The sequence below is a fragment of the Sciurus vulgaris genome, assembly GCF_902686455.1.
Source record: "Sciurus vulgaris genome assembly, chromosome: 4".
In the NCBI taxonomy this organism is placed as follows: domain Eukaryota; kingdom Metazoa; phylum Chordata; class Mammalia; order Rodentia; family Sciuridae; genus Sciurus; species Sciurus vulgaris.
Window position 1 is genome coordinate 15,822,455 of NC_136464.1, and position 16,016 is coordinate 15,838,470.

Consider the following 16,016-nt stretch of genomic DNA (forward strand, 5'->3'; position numbering starts at 1 on the left):
TGATTCAGATTTGTTTGTGAATTTTACTGTGCTGAACCAGTTATTATTTTCTATCAATTTACACTGAAGGTCAGAAAAACTTCATTTTCGTTTTTCATCTAAAATTGGCTGGATTCTTGCTACTTTTCCACCCCTGCTTCTTTGTCTAATATTTAAATAATAATAACAAGGGAGAACAAAGAATAACAACAATGATGACTATTATTTCTGTAAAGCATACTTTGTACCAGAAACTAGTTACTTAAATTCTCACAATACTCTGTGAGGTAGGTATTATAATTATTCCCATCTTATAGGTAAGAAAACAGGCAAAAACTTGCTCACATCACTTGACTAGTGCATGGCAAACCAGGACCATTTTAAGTGCCCTTTGGTCAAAGCAAAACTGGAATAGTTGACCTTATCTCTCAGTTTTTGCTACTTCCATTTTGGTTTTCATCATGTTTTACAAAGCGCAGAGCTCACCTTCCAGAAGCCAGCGACTGTGGTGTTTGTTCAGAATGTAGTATGTGTTCATCAGCTTTGTGTTACTACAATGAAATACCTGAGGTAATGAACTTATAGAGAGAAAGGGTTATTTTGACGCAGAGTTTTGGAGGTTCATGATCAGTGTCCATGATCAATTGGTCCCATTGCTTTGAAACTCAGCTGGGCATCCCATTACTCCCCAGCCAGGAAGCAAAGGGAGAAAGAGGAACAGCTTGGGGTGTCATATCCCTGTTATGGGCACACCCCACCATGCCCTGAGGGCCTCTACCAGGCTCCCCTTCCTGAAGCTTCCCTCACCTCCCAATAGCACCACCCTGGAGTCCCAGCCTTCAAAACATGAACTTTTAGGGGACATTCAACAGGCGAAGTGTAGAACAGTCCCAACAGACAGCAGAGGCTAGGTACTTGGTGATGTTTTGTGTGACCAGTAGGGCTGGGCCCACACAGTAAGCTCAGCGGTGGCTTCTTAAATAGCAAAAGTTTAAGAACAAATCCAGGAAGAGTGAAGGAGACAGATCCCAATGAGTGTTCACCTTTCCACCTGCTTCCGTCCTAGTTTTAGTGCGAATTCAGTTTTTATCAACCAAATGTTATTTTCTATTGATTTACCTTAAATTCAGAAGTTTTTCATTTCTTTTTTTTTTCATCTTACATTGGCAGGGCTTTTGCTACTGTTTGTCCCTAGCCTGTCTAGTACTTTTAAAAAGTTTAAAATAATAGCATAACAACCACTAGCACGCTGGCCCTTCCCGTAAGGATGTGCTGACGGATTGCTGGCTGTGCTGGGAAGAGCTGTGGTGGACCGGAGCATGGTGATGGACGGGCATGGACAGGTCTGCGTCTGTCAGGGTGCGCCCGTGGGGATCTGTGGAGAGCACGTGTAGCGGAGTGCATTGCTCAAGACCTGTGGCTGCTCCAAACTGCGTTGGTCATTTGCTCACTCTGCAACCTGGGTCAAGTTACTCTCCTTCTTTCTAAACTGACCAGACTGGGCAGAATGGGAATTCTTCTAAGTGTGTGTTTATTTTTGGCTATGGAGTCCTTTCTTCAGATGAAGGCTTGTTTGGAAGCCCAGAAAGTAAACCCTGGGGGTTGAAATTCGGCTGGTGTAGAACCCAGAACCCCCCTATCTCTCCAGGCCCCTCACCAGTCTGTGAAAAGCCCCCATGTTTGTCCGTCAGCTATAAAAACAGCCTGCGTGATGGAAGGGCTCACCCTGGAGCCTGTCTGTGCTGCTCCAAGGAGTAGCACACGGGTATCTGAAGGCCATGGCCTGGGAGCCGCATTTTTGAAGGCAGTTTTGTCCTTGACCCCAATGGGCGGACACTAGGAACCCTAAAAAGAGTCAGCAAGGCTCCCTCAGTGTTGACTTATTTTGAAAGGTTTAAATGTGTGTTGTTTTTTTTTTTTCTTGCTCTATCATTAAAAATACCTTATCCTGGGCTGGGGATAGCTCAGTCGGTAGAGTGCTTGTGTTGCAAGCACAAGTCCCTGAGTTCAATTCCCAGCACCGCAAAAAAACAAAAACAAAAACAAAAACCTTATCCTTTTGAATTTGGATTTTTTGACTGGTTTCCTCTTGAATTTTTTTTTTTTTTTTTTGACTGGTTTGTTGTGAATGGTTTTTGAGGAAGTGTGAAGTTCACTGCCAGGAACAGTAGAAAGGGGTCTTTTTGCTGTTTTCTTATTTTTTGGATTTTTGACCAGTTCTAAAACAGCTTGGACCCGGGGGGTTGGCCCATTTGAGTTCCTTCAGCAGAACCACATAGAGAAGCTTTGAGAATATTGTGATGGACCCTATATCACATTTCTCTGGGGCACAGTGATCAGTGCCTACACACCCAAGTTCAGATTCCAGCTCTTCTGTCTACAAGCTGTAACCCTGAAATATATCACTTTCTCTTTAGGCTTAGTTTTCTCAGCTGCTAGAGAGGTATTAACTATGCCTTGACTTCCTAAGCTTGTTATGAAGAGTAATTGAGAGAGGTAGGAAATGCTTTGCAGAGCCCCTGAACCAGGAGTAACTGTCTGAAAAAGATTAGCCCCATTTTGGGGTGAGGGTGGCTGATGTTCCAGGGCATCTTGAAACAATGACCCTGGCAATCATAATGTCCAGTGAAGAGTCTTGTGTCCTTGCTGCTCTTCCCCATCCATGTGGCTTCCTGTTTAGTATGGAGAGTGCAGTTTCTGTGTGTTGGAGATTTCATCTCAAGACTTTTTTGACAAATACTAGGAAGAAAGAAAGAAAGGAAAGGGAAAAGAAACAAAAATAGGAGTAGAGGAAGGAAGAAAAAGAGAGTTGACAGAGAAGGTGGGTAGACTGTGTCCTCCCCCATCTATTCTGGGGGAGATACACAGGTACAATGGCCCATTTTGCAGATTTGGAAGACAGTTTGGTGATCTGCCCAGGATCACTGGTGAGCTGGTAGTAGGGCCAGGACGACAAGCTGGGTCTTCTTCCTCCTCCCAGTGGTCAGTGCTGGTTGGCAGCTCCTGCCTGAACTTGGCATCCTGCCCTGGGTGGTGGTCATGAAGGAGGGAGGCAGCATCCTTCCCTCCCTGCAGCCCTGGCAGAGACAGCGACCATCTATGTAAACAAGATTCATTCTGGATAATCTCATGAAAACAGAATGTGACTCAGGAAAAGGATTTTTTTAATATAAATAATAAGAATCTCCCTACCCCACCCCCATACAGTCTTTAGTATTTTACAGTTTTTACAAAAAGCATGAATAAACTTTAGGTCTATGTTAACTTCGCGTACTGCCAAACTTGTGCTTTGTAAACCCCTATCATTATTTCAGGCATGGGAATGGCTTTGGCATTTTCTCTGATTTAATGACCCTCCTTGAGCTGTTTTAATATTCTTGACAGTTTTAGCATTCTGGGCACTGGCCCTGAATCTAACTGCTTGTCCAAGTCCTTGTTAGTGGAGTGACCTTGGACAACTTCTTCAACTCCTCTGTTTCAGTTGTCTCCTCTGTCAAATGGAGATGACATGGGTACCTGCCTCTCCGTGTGGGCTGAGGTCAGAGTCACGGGTGGTGTTTAGCATGCATGAGGCCTGGGTTTCATTCCCAGCACCCAAAAACAAAGAAAGAGGAAGGAAGGAAGGAAGGAAGGAAGGAAGGAAGGAAGGAAGGAAGGAAGGAAGGAAGGAAGGAAGGAAGGAAGGAAGGAAGGAAGGAAGGAAGGAAGGAAGGAAGGAAGGAAGGAAGGAAGGGATCTTTGTTCAATGTCTGCAGAGTGAACCCTAAGTCAATGTGATCTATGAATAATAATTAGGCACTTTATGAAGCTGAGATATTTAGTGACCTTATGTACTAGGAGTTGGTAGTATTTTAGTAAAATCCATAAAATTTATTTTCTAATCATAAAAATAATTTCATGTAATCTTCCTGGAAATCATAAACAGAAACTGCATCTTTAGCACAGAGATACTTGTGTGCTACAAAGATTGTTTCTAGTTTAAGCTTTCTGTCTTAAGGGTGGGGCAAATTCACAGTCCTTTTAGGACTTGAAACTGATCTCTCTAACCAAGTCCCATAGCTGAGTTCTGATTGGGGCCCGTTAGCTGGGCTTATAATGGAGTGTGATTGGAATGCAGGTTCAAGGGAATTGACACATCAGTGCTAAACTTTTCTCCTGAACCTTTCTGGAAGGTCTAGAAGGTTCTTCCTTATTAAATATGACTTTTTAGGAAATTCAATTTGCATTTTCCCCAGCGAAATCATTTTTCTTACAGAATTCAATTTGCTTCAAGTTTCTGTCTCCTCTGCTTTGTTTCAAAGATGAGGACAGGGCCCAGTAAATGCTTCATTACCGATATCTGCCATTTTTCACTCATGGCCTGTATAAGTTCCTGTAGACTTCATCTGTTCTGCAATTGCAAAGCAGACCTGGTCCTGGTCTTTGAACATGATCTGTTGTCAGGTATGCTGTTTGCCTGATAACATGGAAGCACCTGTGTTCCCAGGGCACGGTAGCATCACTGTAGGCTATACACACCTGCAGACAGAGTCAGGCATGCTGGCCTAGCATGACCATTTGAATAGCAAAACCTAGCTTGGCTCAGCAGTCTGGCAAGTTCCTAAATTCTTGTGACTTTCAGGCTCCTCATCTTTCAAACTGTAATGTAAATTTTCTTTAAAATCCCTTTTAGCGTTCTCCTTTCTTAGAGTAGACTTCTCCAAATTGTTTTGTGGTTGACAGTTATGCCAAGCTCAGGGTTTCTTTGGCAGAATAAATTTGGGAGAGGTTTCTTGTGGTATTCATCTCTCAGCTACATGGCGTTCCTTCATGTTAATGCATATTGAGTCCATGATTGGGAAATCCATTGAGCGATGGTTAATCAATCCATTATCTCTGGTTCAATTAACAGAAGTCAAATTTGGAAGACTATCAACTCAGAAAAGAATGACTTTATTGGTAATAAAGGTTCAGTATTGAAGGCTCTCTCTCAGGTCCTCCTGCCCCAGGAATGGTAAAGAACCAATGCTTTTAAACTAGAACCTATTTTAACCCCAGAAAATAGTTGAAGAACTACAGTGGTTCCTTCTTCACCCTTTCATTTAAAATTATAGGAATATAATTAGAGATTTAAGCGAGTAGGAGAAACTGGTCCCGACTACATTTAATTCAACAGGAATAAAAAGTGCAACTGTGAAATACTTCCATTCCACTCTTATGGTAAAAATTCCAAGACACCACCACCAACAAAATAAAATATTCAGGCTGAAATTTGGAGTCACTGTCATGAGAACGCCAGGCTCTGGGGATAATCAGATTTCCATCAACGCAACTGGCCTTTTGGCAGCCGCGGACACATGATGGGCTCGGCGGATGCCAAGCATTTTATCAATGAGTGATCCAGTTGTGATCCTTCGCCTGGCGCCTCGTCAGGAGCATGGTTGGCAGAGGCACCGAGTTCCAGGCCGTGGCCTGAACTGGGGAAAGGGAGCGCAGGGGACCCCCGAGTAGGGTTCTCCCGCAGAGTCATTTCTAAACAAAACTCAAAGACAGGAAGAGAGGAAGCAGGCATCCTCAATCCATCCCACTTGGTATTTAACCAGAGTGTTTCAACTCGTCTTTTCTTTTTGTGGACAGATTATGGGCCTCGCGTTAAATTAACCTCTCAGAATGGGTGCTGTCCCTGCTGGAGGAGTCCACTGTTCTGCCCTCACACTTATAACAGTCGTGCCCATGTCCTTCTTGGTCAATACCCGTGGGTGTTTGTCCCGAGTGTCTCTTCCCATGTCGGCTGTGTCTTCCTAGCTTTTCCAGTGTGTGGAATCCCTGGTGTTCAGAAATAACTAGGAGGAGAACTGGATTATGGGTGGTGGGTGATCCAACTCAGCAGCAGGGCATTATAGACTAACGGAAAAAATTGCCTCTTTCCTGAGCCTTTCCGGATGAGGTCATTGTTTTCAGACAGTGTGTACCTAATATAATATGGCTCAAAGTCCATGGCCTGTCTCATCCCAGTGCTTTGTCAGGGACAGTTTCCAAATTTGTGATGAATAGTCAGGCTGGTAGTAAAAAAAGCCTCTCCACGTTATAGCATTTTAAAAAAAAAAAAATCCCAGTATTTAAAAAAGAGATAGTAATAGAAGCCCATCTGGTTGCGATGATAATTCATTAAGGAAAAAAGAGAAGGCATAAGGCTTGGGAAAGTCAATTCTTTTCTTTGTCTCATGTGTTCGAGTTATTGTGAAATGACAGTGACCAAAATCTGGATTCTGGATTCTGCAGAATGGAGGAAAATCCCAGCGACATTCTTGGTGTGTTTTAACAGCAGTTTCCCAGAAGTGACCAGCCATTTTCGGAGGGTGGGGTGTCAGTGATCCCTGGAACTGGCAGGAGACAGGGTGGGAGGAGTAGGGGTCAAGGGTTGTGTAGGTGAGGAAGGAGCTGGAATCACAGGGGAAACTCCTCATTCTTCCTGAGCTGGCGCTGGCACACCCACAGAGGCACACCCTCCCTCCAGTCTAACTCAGCCCACAAACGCCTGGCGGAGAGCCAGACCAGGCCTTTCCTCTGAGGAGTGGATGCAGTCCTTCCGTGGGCCAGCCCAGGGGACACAAGCTGAACTCCTGCAGCCTAGTGCCGGTTCATCCTGGGACCATCTGAGCTCATGGACTCGCATCACATTGCTGAAGACTGCAAAGGTTTGATCCTCCATTTCATCAGCTCTCTGGGGTGGACCCTGTTTCTAAAGATGACAAAAGATGTGGGAGTTTCCCATTGCACACAAATGTCTTATGCTTATTACAATAGGTTAACATGATAATCTATTTATGTGCACAATACTTACTTATGCAAAATCTGTGTCTTATATATCAACACGTTTGCAGATACCATAAATACAATGGGATGTTAAAATCGACAGGACTGTCTTGTAACAGGAGCCCAACTCAGGTAACCAACAGCAGGTGGGCAGATCAGTTTGTTGAGCACTTTAAAAGGGATTTGCCTGAGTGACTGGACAAACACCTGAGATTGCATTTCTGGGCGTTTTGCTTGAGTTTGGATGCTGGCCCTAGGATGCTTTTTTGCAGTCGTGTTTTAGAAGAGTTCCTTCCCCACTGAACCTGGCTTTGGAGGTGCACCAGCTCATACTGCTCAGCATCCCCGAGGGCTGATAGCCAACACCACGTTTAGCAGACAGCCCAGAGGCAGCCTGACACAATCTTGCAGGCTGCTCCATTGAAACAGGAAGACTCCTGGTTGCTGCAGATTCTCTTGGTATCGGAACCCTTAAGATAAGAGAGTGTGACTTATTTTGGTTTCTGGGGAGCAGAGTAATGGGAAGGGGGATGAGCCCTGTCCCCTCTCTTCTTCACCTCCTATAGCTCTGGTCTTCTGGTCTCCCAGCATCTCTAGTGAGCTGGGCTTCGCCTTCTTGCTGAGGACTTGGAGGCCTGCGGAGCCTGAGTCTGCTCCGCTTCACACGTATACTCTTGTCAAGAGGAGCAGAGGAATTCAAGGTTGGCCCGCTCTGGAGATGATGAATAATTCATGGTGGCTTCTTGTGCCATAAAATTTTCTTCTGTAAAATGAACATTATTTTCAAAGACTGTGCTGATTTAAAAGTCTGATACTGTGGTTGTTGCATTCTTTATTGATCCCTCTTAGCTGTTAACTGGGAAGACAAAAGTTGACAAACATCAGAATTATACATACTAAAGCTGACAATGGCCCCATGTTGGCATTAGGTCAAGATCTCTGTCCCAACTTTTTTCTTCCCTGTTCTTTCTAAAGTGTAACATCACTTGATGTTTACAGAAGATTCTTTGATGCTTTCTGGGTCCTCCTCGAAGATAGAATCTGAATTTTAATAACATTCTGCATATTCACTGGGATTCATTAATATGTTACCAATATCTCAAGTGGAAAACTGGTTCTCTGACTTTCCTAAGTGAAAGAAGTCATAAAATTAGAATACTTCAATATGTATATGTCTATGTTAAAAATAGAGTAAGACATTCATTATTTTAAAATAAATTTAAAGTCCTCTGCTTTTCTTGTACTGTACAAGAAATACAATGGGATCTTCATCCTGATTTACAGGAAAAGTAGGTCAGGTTTTAGAAAATCTTGCCTGACAAGAAGATTATAAGTAAACAGAGGAAGCCATACATCTGATTATATTTTTAGGGGTCAAACCAGAAAGGAAAACTATTTCTTTTCTCCATTTTTTACTACTCTTCTTCTTCCTACCCCCTAGCATATTTTGAAGGTATTTGGAGTCTTTCCACTTGCTGCCAGCTGGAATCTACAGAAAATCTATCTCTAGAACACTCAACAGTTCACTTGAATCTCAGTCATAATTAAATTGGAATTTGGCAAATTATTTTGAGACTTAAAAACAGGCACACCTTATGTTTGAAACATACGGGGTTTCACTATTCTGCATTTGTTAAAAAGAAAATCTACTCTTCCTAGAGAATATTGGCAATACATTTTAATTAACTTTTTCTTTAAATATATCCTTTGAAAGGATATATAATAAACAAGTCTGACCATGCTTAAAATTTATTTCTTATTCTCAGTAGCTGGTTCCCTGATGTTTTAAGAAAAAGGATATGATCTTCCTCCTGCTTGCCCATCCCTCCATTAATAAGGGGAGGTCACCCTGTCTCTTCCCGTCTGGCACACCTTAAAAGCATTCGCTTGTTAGATGGCTGTTGATTTAAGACTTTGATACAGTGATTCACTACCTTCTGCTCTGAAGGATATACTTTGAGCTAGTGTTTACATACAATTATTTGTAATTTAAGCATCTGAGACATGCTATCTTCTATTTTATACTTAAATCTGACTATTAACATGTAAGTCTCCATCACTAACATACTTTTAAGGATGGGGCGAGCACCAGGATAGTAATCAGAATATTGGGATTTAGAAAGACATGGCTAAATGTCATTCATTTCCAAAAAGGGGGAAAAAATGTGAGGTGCTCATTCCCACACCTTTTTTGGTTTCAGGCGAGAGAATGGAAATGCTGGACTGGTTGTTCGGCTGTAAGAGGTGACCCCAGCTGCCACCACAAATGAGTCTGTGACCAGGGGGTCAATCAGCATGACACGGCCAGTGGGAGGGGAGCAGGCACAGCTGAGCCGGAGCTCGGGGTTTCTGTAAAACAGCCAACAGTGGACAGGACTCAGAGCTGCTGAGTTTCATCTCCCCCTCAGTGATGGCCACCCACTCCCCAGGCTGGCCAGTGCACCAGGGTGTCCTGAAGACCTTCCCGGGACAAAACTGCACTGCCCTTCTTTTATAACACTTTTCTTGGGAGGCAGACCTCATGCCAACGTGAGGATTACAAGATGGTGCAGAATACACAGCTCTCGGTCAGCTTGGCGGTGGAGTGGGGGGCATCTCTCTGTTGACTATTTTGAAATGACTCGAGTGGTCCACTCTCTTCACTTTTCACATCTAAGGCACGCTGGCTATGTGAACGCTCGGGTGCACAGATTTCTGAATCTAATCAGCTATTTCCCTTTTGAGTATCTTGACTTCACCCACGTCTGTCTTTCTTTTATTTTTTACTTTAAAGTTACTCTCACCATATCCTCTGTCTCTAACTGGTAGGTGCATCAGGAAGGGTTTCTCCCAGTGTGTCACAGCGTTCTCCCAGACCTGGTGTCTGGGCTGTTCATTAACATTCTGTTTGTTATCATTAACTTACCAAGCACCTTTCAGCAGGCGCATGCGCTTTTCTCAGTCCCGCTCAGAATGAACCTGCCATTTAGAATTTATCATTTTGGACAGACCACCAGCTTGTATGGGCAACTAACCAACATGAGACAGTATGGAAAGACCTGGGCAGAATGTTCTCAGATAAAAGACACAAGGGACTGAGTGGCATCATGAGGTTAGGATACTGACTGGGGAGAGCTATGGGCTCCTTGGAATTTAGGTGACCCCACTGTTTACCAGGGGCACAATCTGCCCATGGGTCCTCTCTGGGTGCCTCTTGGTCCCCAGGGACCATCTCTGTCCTTCCTTGACGTCAGAACCACAAGGAATTGGGGAGTTCTTTTCCTCTGGCCAACATGAGTGTTATTGGTGCATTTCGAAGTTATTTCTTCTGATGTAAATATGAAGTTGAAGGAGGAAAGCATGATTCTTTTGGATACAAGGTACTTGGTTAAGTACTTGAGCTCTAAAGGTAGAGATTTGGTTCAAATTGGAGCTTCAATACCTACCAACCCTATAAACTTGGGCAAGTTTGAGATTTTCTCTGAGCCCATTTCCACATCTATAAAATGGAAGTAATAATACTATCAGCTTTATAGAGTATGAAAATTAAATAAGAACATCTGTAAAACTCATGGCATGAGTGTTTTGCCCACAATAATGAATGAGTAACATAATTAGTGATTCTAGTTCCATCTAAAAATTCTAATTCTTGCAAATTATTTGGATTGCTGAATAGCTCTTTAGAATTCAAAGCCTTTACTTTGGTTATTTTTATGTGTGATTGATGATTGATTGATTGATTGATAAATCATGAAGAATAAACTTTGTGTTAGTCAACTTCTCATTAACATGACCAAATTACCTGACAAGAACAACTTAGAGAAGGAAAAGTTCATTTGGGGTTCACCATTTCAGAGGTCTTAGTACATTATCAGCCACCTCCGTTGGTCTGGGCCTGAGGTGAGGCAGAATATTGTGGCCGAAGGGCATGGCAAAGGCAAGCTTCTCAGCTGATGGCAGCCAGGAAGCAGTGAGAGAGTGTAAGGAACCAGCGACAAGATATGGTCAAAATCCATGCCACAGGTAGCCCGCCTCCTCCCACCACATCCCACCTGCCTATAGTCACCAAGGAGTCCATTCAAATTATTATAATTAAAGAATGAAAAAAGTCAAATGTATTATAAAATTTATTTTAGAAGTCATCATTTTTTGACCCTTTCCTCCTCTTTCATAATATCAATGATTTCTCTGTTTTTTTGTTTGTTTGTTTTTATCCTGGGGATTGAACCCAGAGGCACTCTACCACTTAGCTAATCCCTAACCCTTTTTAATTTTCAATTTTGATACAGGGTCTCACCAACTTGCTTAAGGCCTTGCTTAGTAGCTGAGGTTGGCCTCAAACTCGTGATCCTCCTGCTTCAGCCTCCCAAATTGCTAGGATTACAGGCGTGCGCCATCACACCCTGAGAATGGTTTCTTCTGATGCATAACACATTGTGTTTTTAAAAAAGTTTAGAGTGAGTGTCGTTTTTAGACTTTGCATTTTATTATCCATTGTTAAGAGTTTAAAAGTTAAATCCTAAACTTCCTTTGTAGTCATAGGTAATGTCTACTGTAAGAAGAATATCAAGAGATGGCCGTGTAAGCATTTTATTTGAGAAAGATGAAATTAAGTAGCAGAACATAGCCAAACTAGTTGTAAGCACCTCCTCCTTTCCCTTACTCCATTTACATGCACTGGGAAAGGGAGTGTAGTGCTTCCAGTGTGGCAAAGCCAGTGCCAGCCAGGATTAGCCTTCTGGCAGAGAGAAGGAAAGGGGAAAGGGGGTCTAAGTCTTTTTTGTGAAGACTGCCAACCCAGCCTGTTCACAGTGTGATCCTTCCTTCTGGTCTTCAGCGGTATCCGGCACCTCCAATTCCTGGGCATTCCCTGGCTTGTCCACGGTTGACACCAACCCTCCAGGTTAAGTGTCCGCCTCTTCCTCTTTGGTTACACCATCCATTCACTTTCTGGCTTCCCAAATTATGTTGACAGCTCTTGTCTGCAGCTGCTCCTCCCTGTTCTCTTTGGAGTTTTGGGGAAGGTGCAGAGATAAACACACCATATTCAACCAGTAGTTCGCTGTTGCTGTGGCTTTTAGTATTCAGTTGTTTTATACTCTCTCTCACATCTTATTTCATCTACAACAGCAACGTAAGTTCATGGGAATTACGGTCCATGATTTTTATACCTTTTGGAAATTTCGGTAATGAGCACGTGGTGTGTGCTCACTGAACTTTTATTGGTTATTTGATTTCTTTATATGACCTAGGGCATGGATATAAGGAGGGGTGATAGATTAGGGTCCCTGATGCCATCTACCCAAACTGCAATGCAGTGGCCTGAATGAACACTTGGGGCTCAATGGAATAAAAGTCTTATGTCCAGTTAACCTGAAAGACTAATTCTTAATTTAAAAAAGTGAAGAAAGGACAATTCTAACCCCCAGGGACCTTTATAACCAAACTCAAGGAATTGATGCACAGATGAAACCAATGAATAGGAGGCATAGAGAACATAGCAGACTTTCTCTCTAATGGCTAAATATTTTATCCTTTGTGAAATAGCCTCTGTTGCAATGACCCAACAGGGATTGAGGCACACAGATAGCCAAAGATAGTACTTATATGAATGCACATAACTGTGTTTCAATAAAACTTTATTTATTTACCGAAACAGGCAGTGAGTATTAGTTTACTAATACTGGCTTAGACTATTGAAAGAAATAGGAAAAGGTCAGCCATGAAAGACTTTTTGAAATAGGAGCAATGATTTTGAAGGCGATCAAGATTAGTTTAGCTTAACAAGATATGTTTTAGATATCTTGTTAATCTAAAGAAAAAAAAATTGTGTGGTTGCTTAATAGGTAAAATTTCCAACAGATTATTGTAGTTCAGTCAGAATGAAGTTGAACTGTTGAAAATGCATCATTTTTCAAAAGTTTTACTTGCTACTAGTTATATCTCCTCTGAAATCCTGGTTGTATGCATGGTTGCCAAAAATGTTAATGTCTTTTGTGTAGCAGGAGAGGAGAGAAAAGAATTAGAAATAAAATGAAAGAAATGCCCAGTTAAGGTGATTTGATTTTATACCAGCTTAGAATTTTTATTTGATTGATATGACTTATATAAAGGAACTAAAGGGATCACAAAGAATGATTCATTTTTAACTATTAAGAAATAAGATGCAGAATTCAAATGGGTATTTTTCTACCTCATTTATATTTCACTTAGATCTTTATTTAGCAACCATTGCATGCTTCTTTTCTATAGTTGAAGATAGAAGAAAGCCTAGAATACTACCAGAAAAATTAAGATTTTTTCCTAGAAATCTCTATTACTTGTTTGCTCAAAGTTAGTTTGTAGCTGGTAACCTATGGTTTGACAGATTTTGCTGATTAAATCCAGATACAGAAAAGCATAGAGTATGGTTTTAGGAAAGTTGTGAAGGAAGAATGCTTCTTAGAAAAGGGTGTTAATTCTATTAATTGTTTTTAAAAGATTTGTGTTTTTCTCAGGTGTTTCTTGTTTGTTTGTTCAATTGTTTGTTTTTTTCCCCTGTTGGCAATGTCAAAATCCACACAAAGGGTAAAAATTATGTTGTTTTAGTTCCTTCGTCTCATTGTGATTTCCTGGTCTTCCACTATATACCAGTCACTGAAGTAGGACCTGTGGATACACAGTGAAGAAGGTGTGTGATTTTCCCATCTGTGCAGCACACTCACAAAGGCAAATACTTCACAAAAGACAATGTCCAAAAGGGCCAATAAGCATATGAAAAAAGTCTCACCATCATTAATCATCAGTGCAATGCAAATTGAGACCTCAGGGAGATACCATTATTCATCTATCAGATTGGTTAAAATTAAAAGGACTGATAATATTAAGTATTGGCAAAGATATAGAATGACTGGGATCCTTCTTCATTGCCCGCAGGAGTATACACTGAATGAATGACTTTGGAAAACTATTTGGCAGTACCATCAAAATGAAATACACATCTACTGTATGCCTGTACCCTGCATTTGTGTGTGTGTGTGTGTGTGTGTGTGTGTGTGTGTGTGTGTACACATGTACATAATGTTTTAGTCAACTTTTTCATGGCTGTGACCAAAAGTTCTGAGAGGAACAACATAGAGGAGGAAAAGTTTATTTGGGCCTTATGCTTTCAAGGTCTTGGTCCATAGATAGCCAATGCCATTGCCCTGGGCCCAAGGTAGGCAGCACATCATGGGGAAGGGCCCAGTGGTTTAGAAGGCAGAGAGAGGGACTCAGAAAAACAACCCTTCTAGGACACAACCTTTCAGTGACCCAACCCCTCCAGCTATACCTGACTGTACTTCCCACCCAATCCTTTCAAACTAGAAAAGATGGATTATGTTAAAGTTCTCATAGTCCAGTCATTTCATTTCTGAATATTTCTGCTTTGGGGGGATACCTCATATATAAACCATAATATACACATATGCAATCTCATAGAACTGAATACTTGAGGTTTGTGATTTAGCAGTAGGTAAAGTACATTTCAATAAAAATTTAGCCATAAAAATGTAATGGATCTGAAGACCATGGGAGAAAGTTTTGAAAAGCCAAAGTTACAAGTTGCACATGTGATCTGAACTCCATTAAAAATTCATAGGAAAAAAAGCCAAGAAAATCCACTGAAGAAAGAATAGTGGTTTCTGTATGGGAGATTGTATTACTATTTCTCTATGGTTTTCAGTGTTTTTCAAATTTTCTCTAAAGAATGTATATTATTTCTATATCAGAAAAATTGAAATAGGAAAAGTGACAGCTGAGGTGATATGCGATACTATTTGAGAGAATTATAAATCAGGTTGGGCATTTTAGGGATGAAATAGTAATTCAGAGAGGAGTGGCAGAATACGCGAAGGCTTCCAAGAGAGGAGAGGGGACAACGTTCAGGGAAGGGTGTGGTTGGAAGCTGGGACGGGGGCTGGTTAATGAACCCTGGGTGATGTTTCTTTGGGCCTGTGTTCCTCAAAAGTTGGCCTGACTCTGTTTCTTGTCTGCTTCGAGGTCCTTCTGTGATCTTTCAGGAATGTTAGTGTTCTTAAACATGATGATCTCTCACACCATTTATAACTTTTATTCTTAAAAGCTCTTTTCCTAGCCTTTTACATTTTTAGGCATTACCATTTGCTCCATTTTCTATTTTGGGGCTGTCTCTTCTCCCTGGTGGTTCCATATGTCAATGTGAGTTTAAAAATTAATTGTGCCAAGCCATTCTCTCCTCCTGAAAACTAAATACACGAAAGAACCCGAGAAGCACACACTCACACACTCACACGCACACGAGCTCCAAATGGTCCATCTGTCTTACTGAAGATGTCCACCACCCACTTCATCCTGGTGCAGGCTATTTTTGTTTGCTTTGTCCTGAGAACTTCTATATTGGAAGCCTTTAAAAAAACAGTCCTTTGGTTTTCATCAGAAAACAAAAAGCAAAGCACTTTGTTCTCCTGTTGCATGCATATTGCAGGGCCATCCACAAAAAAATGTTCAATAAATGCTCATCAAATTGCCTTTATGAGAATTATAGTTGCTACTATATTTGGATTTTTCCTGTGTACATTTTTACTTATGAGTGCACATTTATAATTATGAAGTGGGTTGTGAGAGGAGAAATACTTAATATTCTTTAGAATCCTATATTTCTGGGAATCTGTTTTCTACAAATCTGTATCTTCTTAGGTGAGTTTAATTACCAAAATTTCAAATTCTCTATGATATCCAAGGATAATTGAAGTCTTCTATGAGTTTTTTTTTTTTTTTTTCCTGTTTCTCTCCCTTTCTTGACAGAGTAATAACATGCTGAGTTACAGGAAATTTTAATCAATAAATGTACACGTCTTCAGTTAGAATTCTAGGAAGTAGTGCTGCTGAGTGGGATCACTTAATGTTAATGCAGTAAGCTGAGGGGCTTAAGTGTTTATGTGCAGAGGGTCAGTTTGAGAAACTTTGAGGCTAGTTGAGCAATTTTAATATTATCTCCAAGCTAACCTACGTGAAGCTTTTATTTGAAGGTCCAAATTCCATAAATATTTGTGAAACATCTCCTCTGAAACAGACACAGAATATGACCAGAGACCAGTTACCTTTGCTCTCAAGAAGTTCACGGTTCAGGGATTTCTCTTCTCCTTCCTTCACCCTGTGGCTTCAGCCCTTACCTCTGGGCGCATGGATGCTACCAAACCTACACCTCCATCTTGGACCTCTCTCCTGAGATCCAGAGCAGCCTTTTCAGTTACCACTCCATGGCT

At 41.5% G+C, this 16,016-nt stretch overlaps 1 protein-coding gene across 3 annotated transcripts in view; it reads left to right on the forward strand.

Annotated features, from left to right (window-relative positions):
- The window catches only part of ABLIM1 (actin binding LIM protein 1), a 307,615-nt gene that overhangs the window by 90,747 nt on the left and 200,852 nt on the right, over positions 1 to 16,016 (forward strand). Inside the window, exon 1 of one of the 3 annotated variants that reach the window (XR_013763492.1) lies at positions 3,716 to 6,656. The exons of 1 other annotated variant lie outside the window; for it this stretch is intronic. Coding sequence is in view for 1 of the 2 variants with exons in the window: in XM_079137919.1 (XP_078994045.1) it covers positions 6,623 to 6,656 (34 nt within the window). In the remaining variant the exon portion in view is untranslated. Of the gene's footprint in view, positions 1 to 3,715; positions 6,657 to 16,016 lie in introns of those variants that run through there. One more of the 3 variants, XM_079137919.1, reaches the window with a different exon arrangement.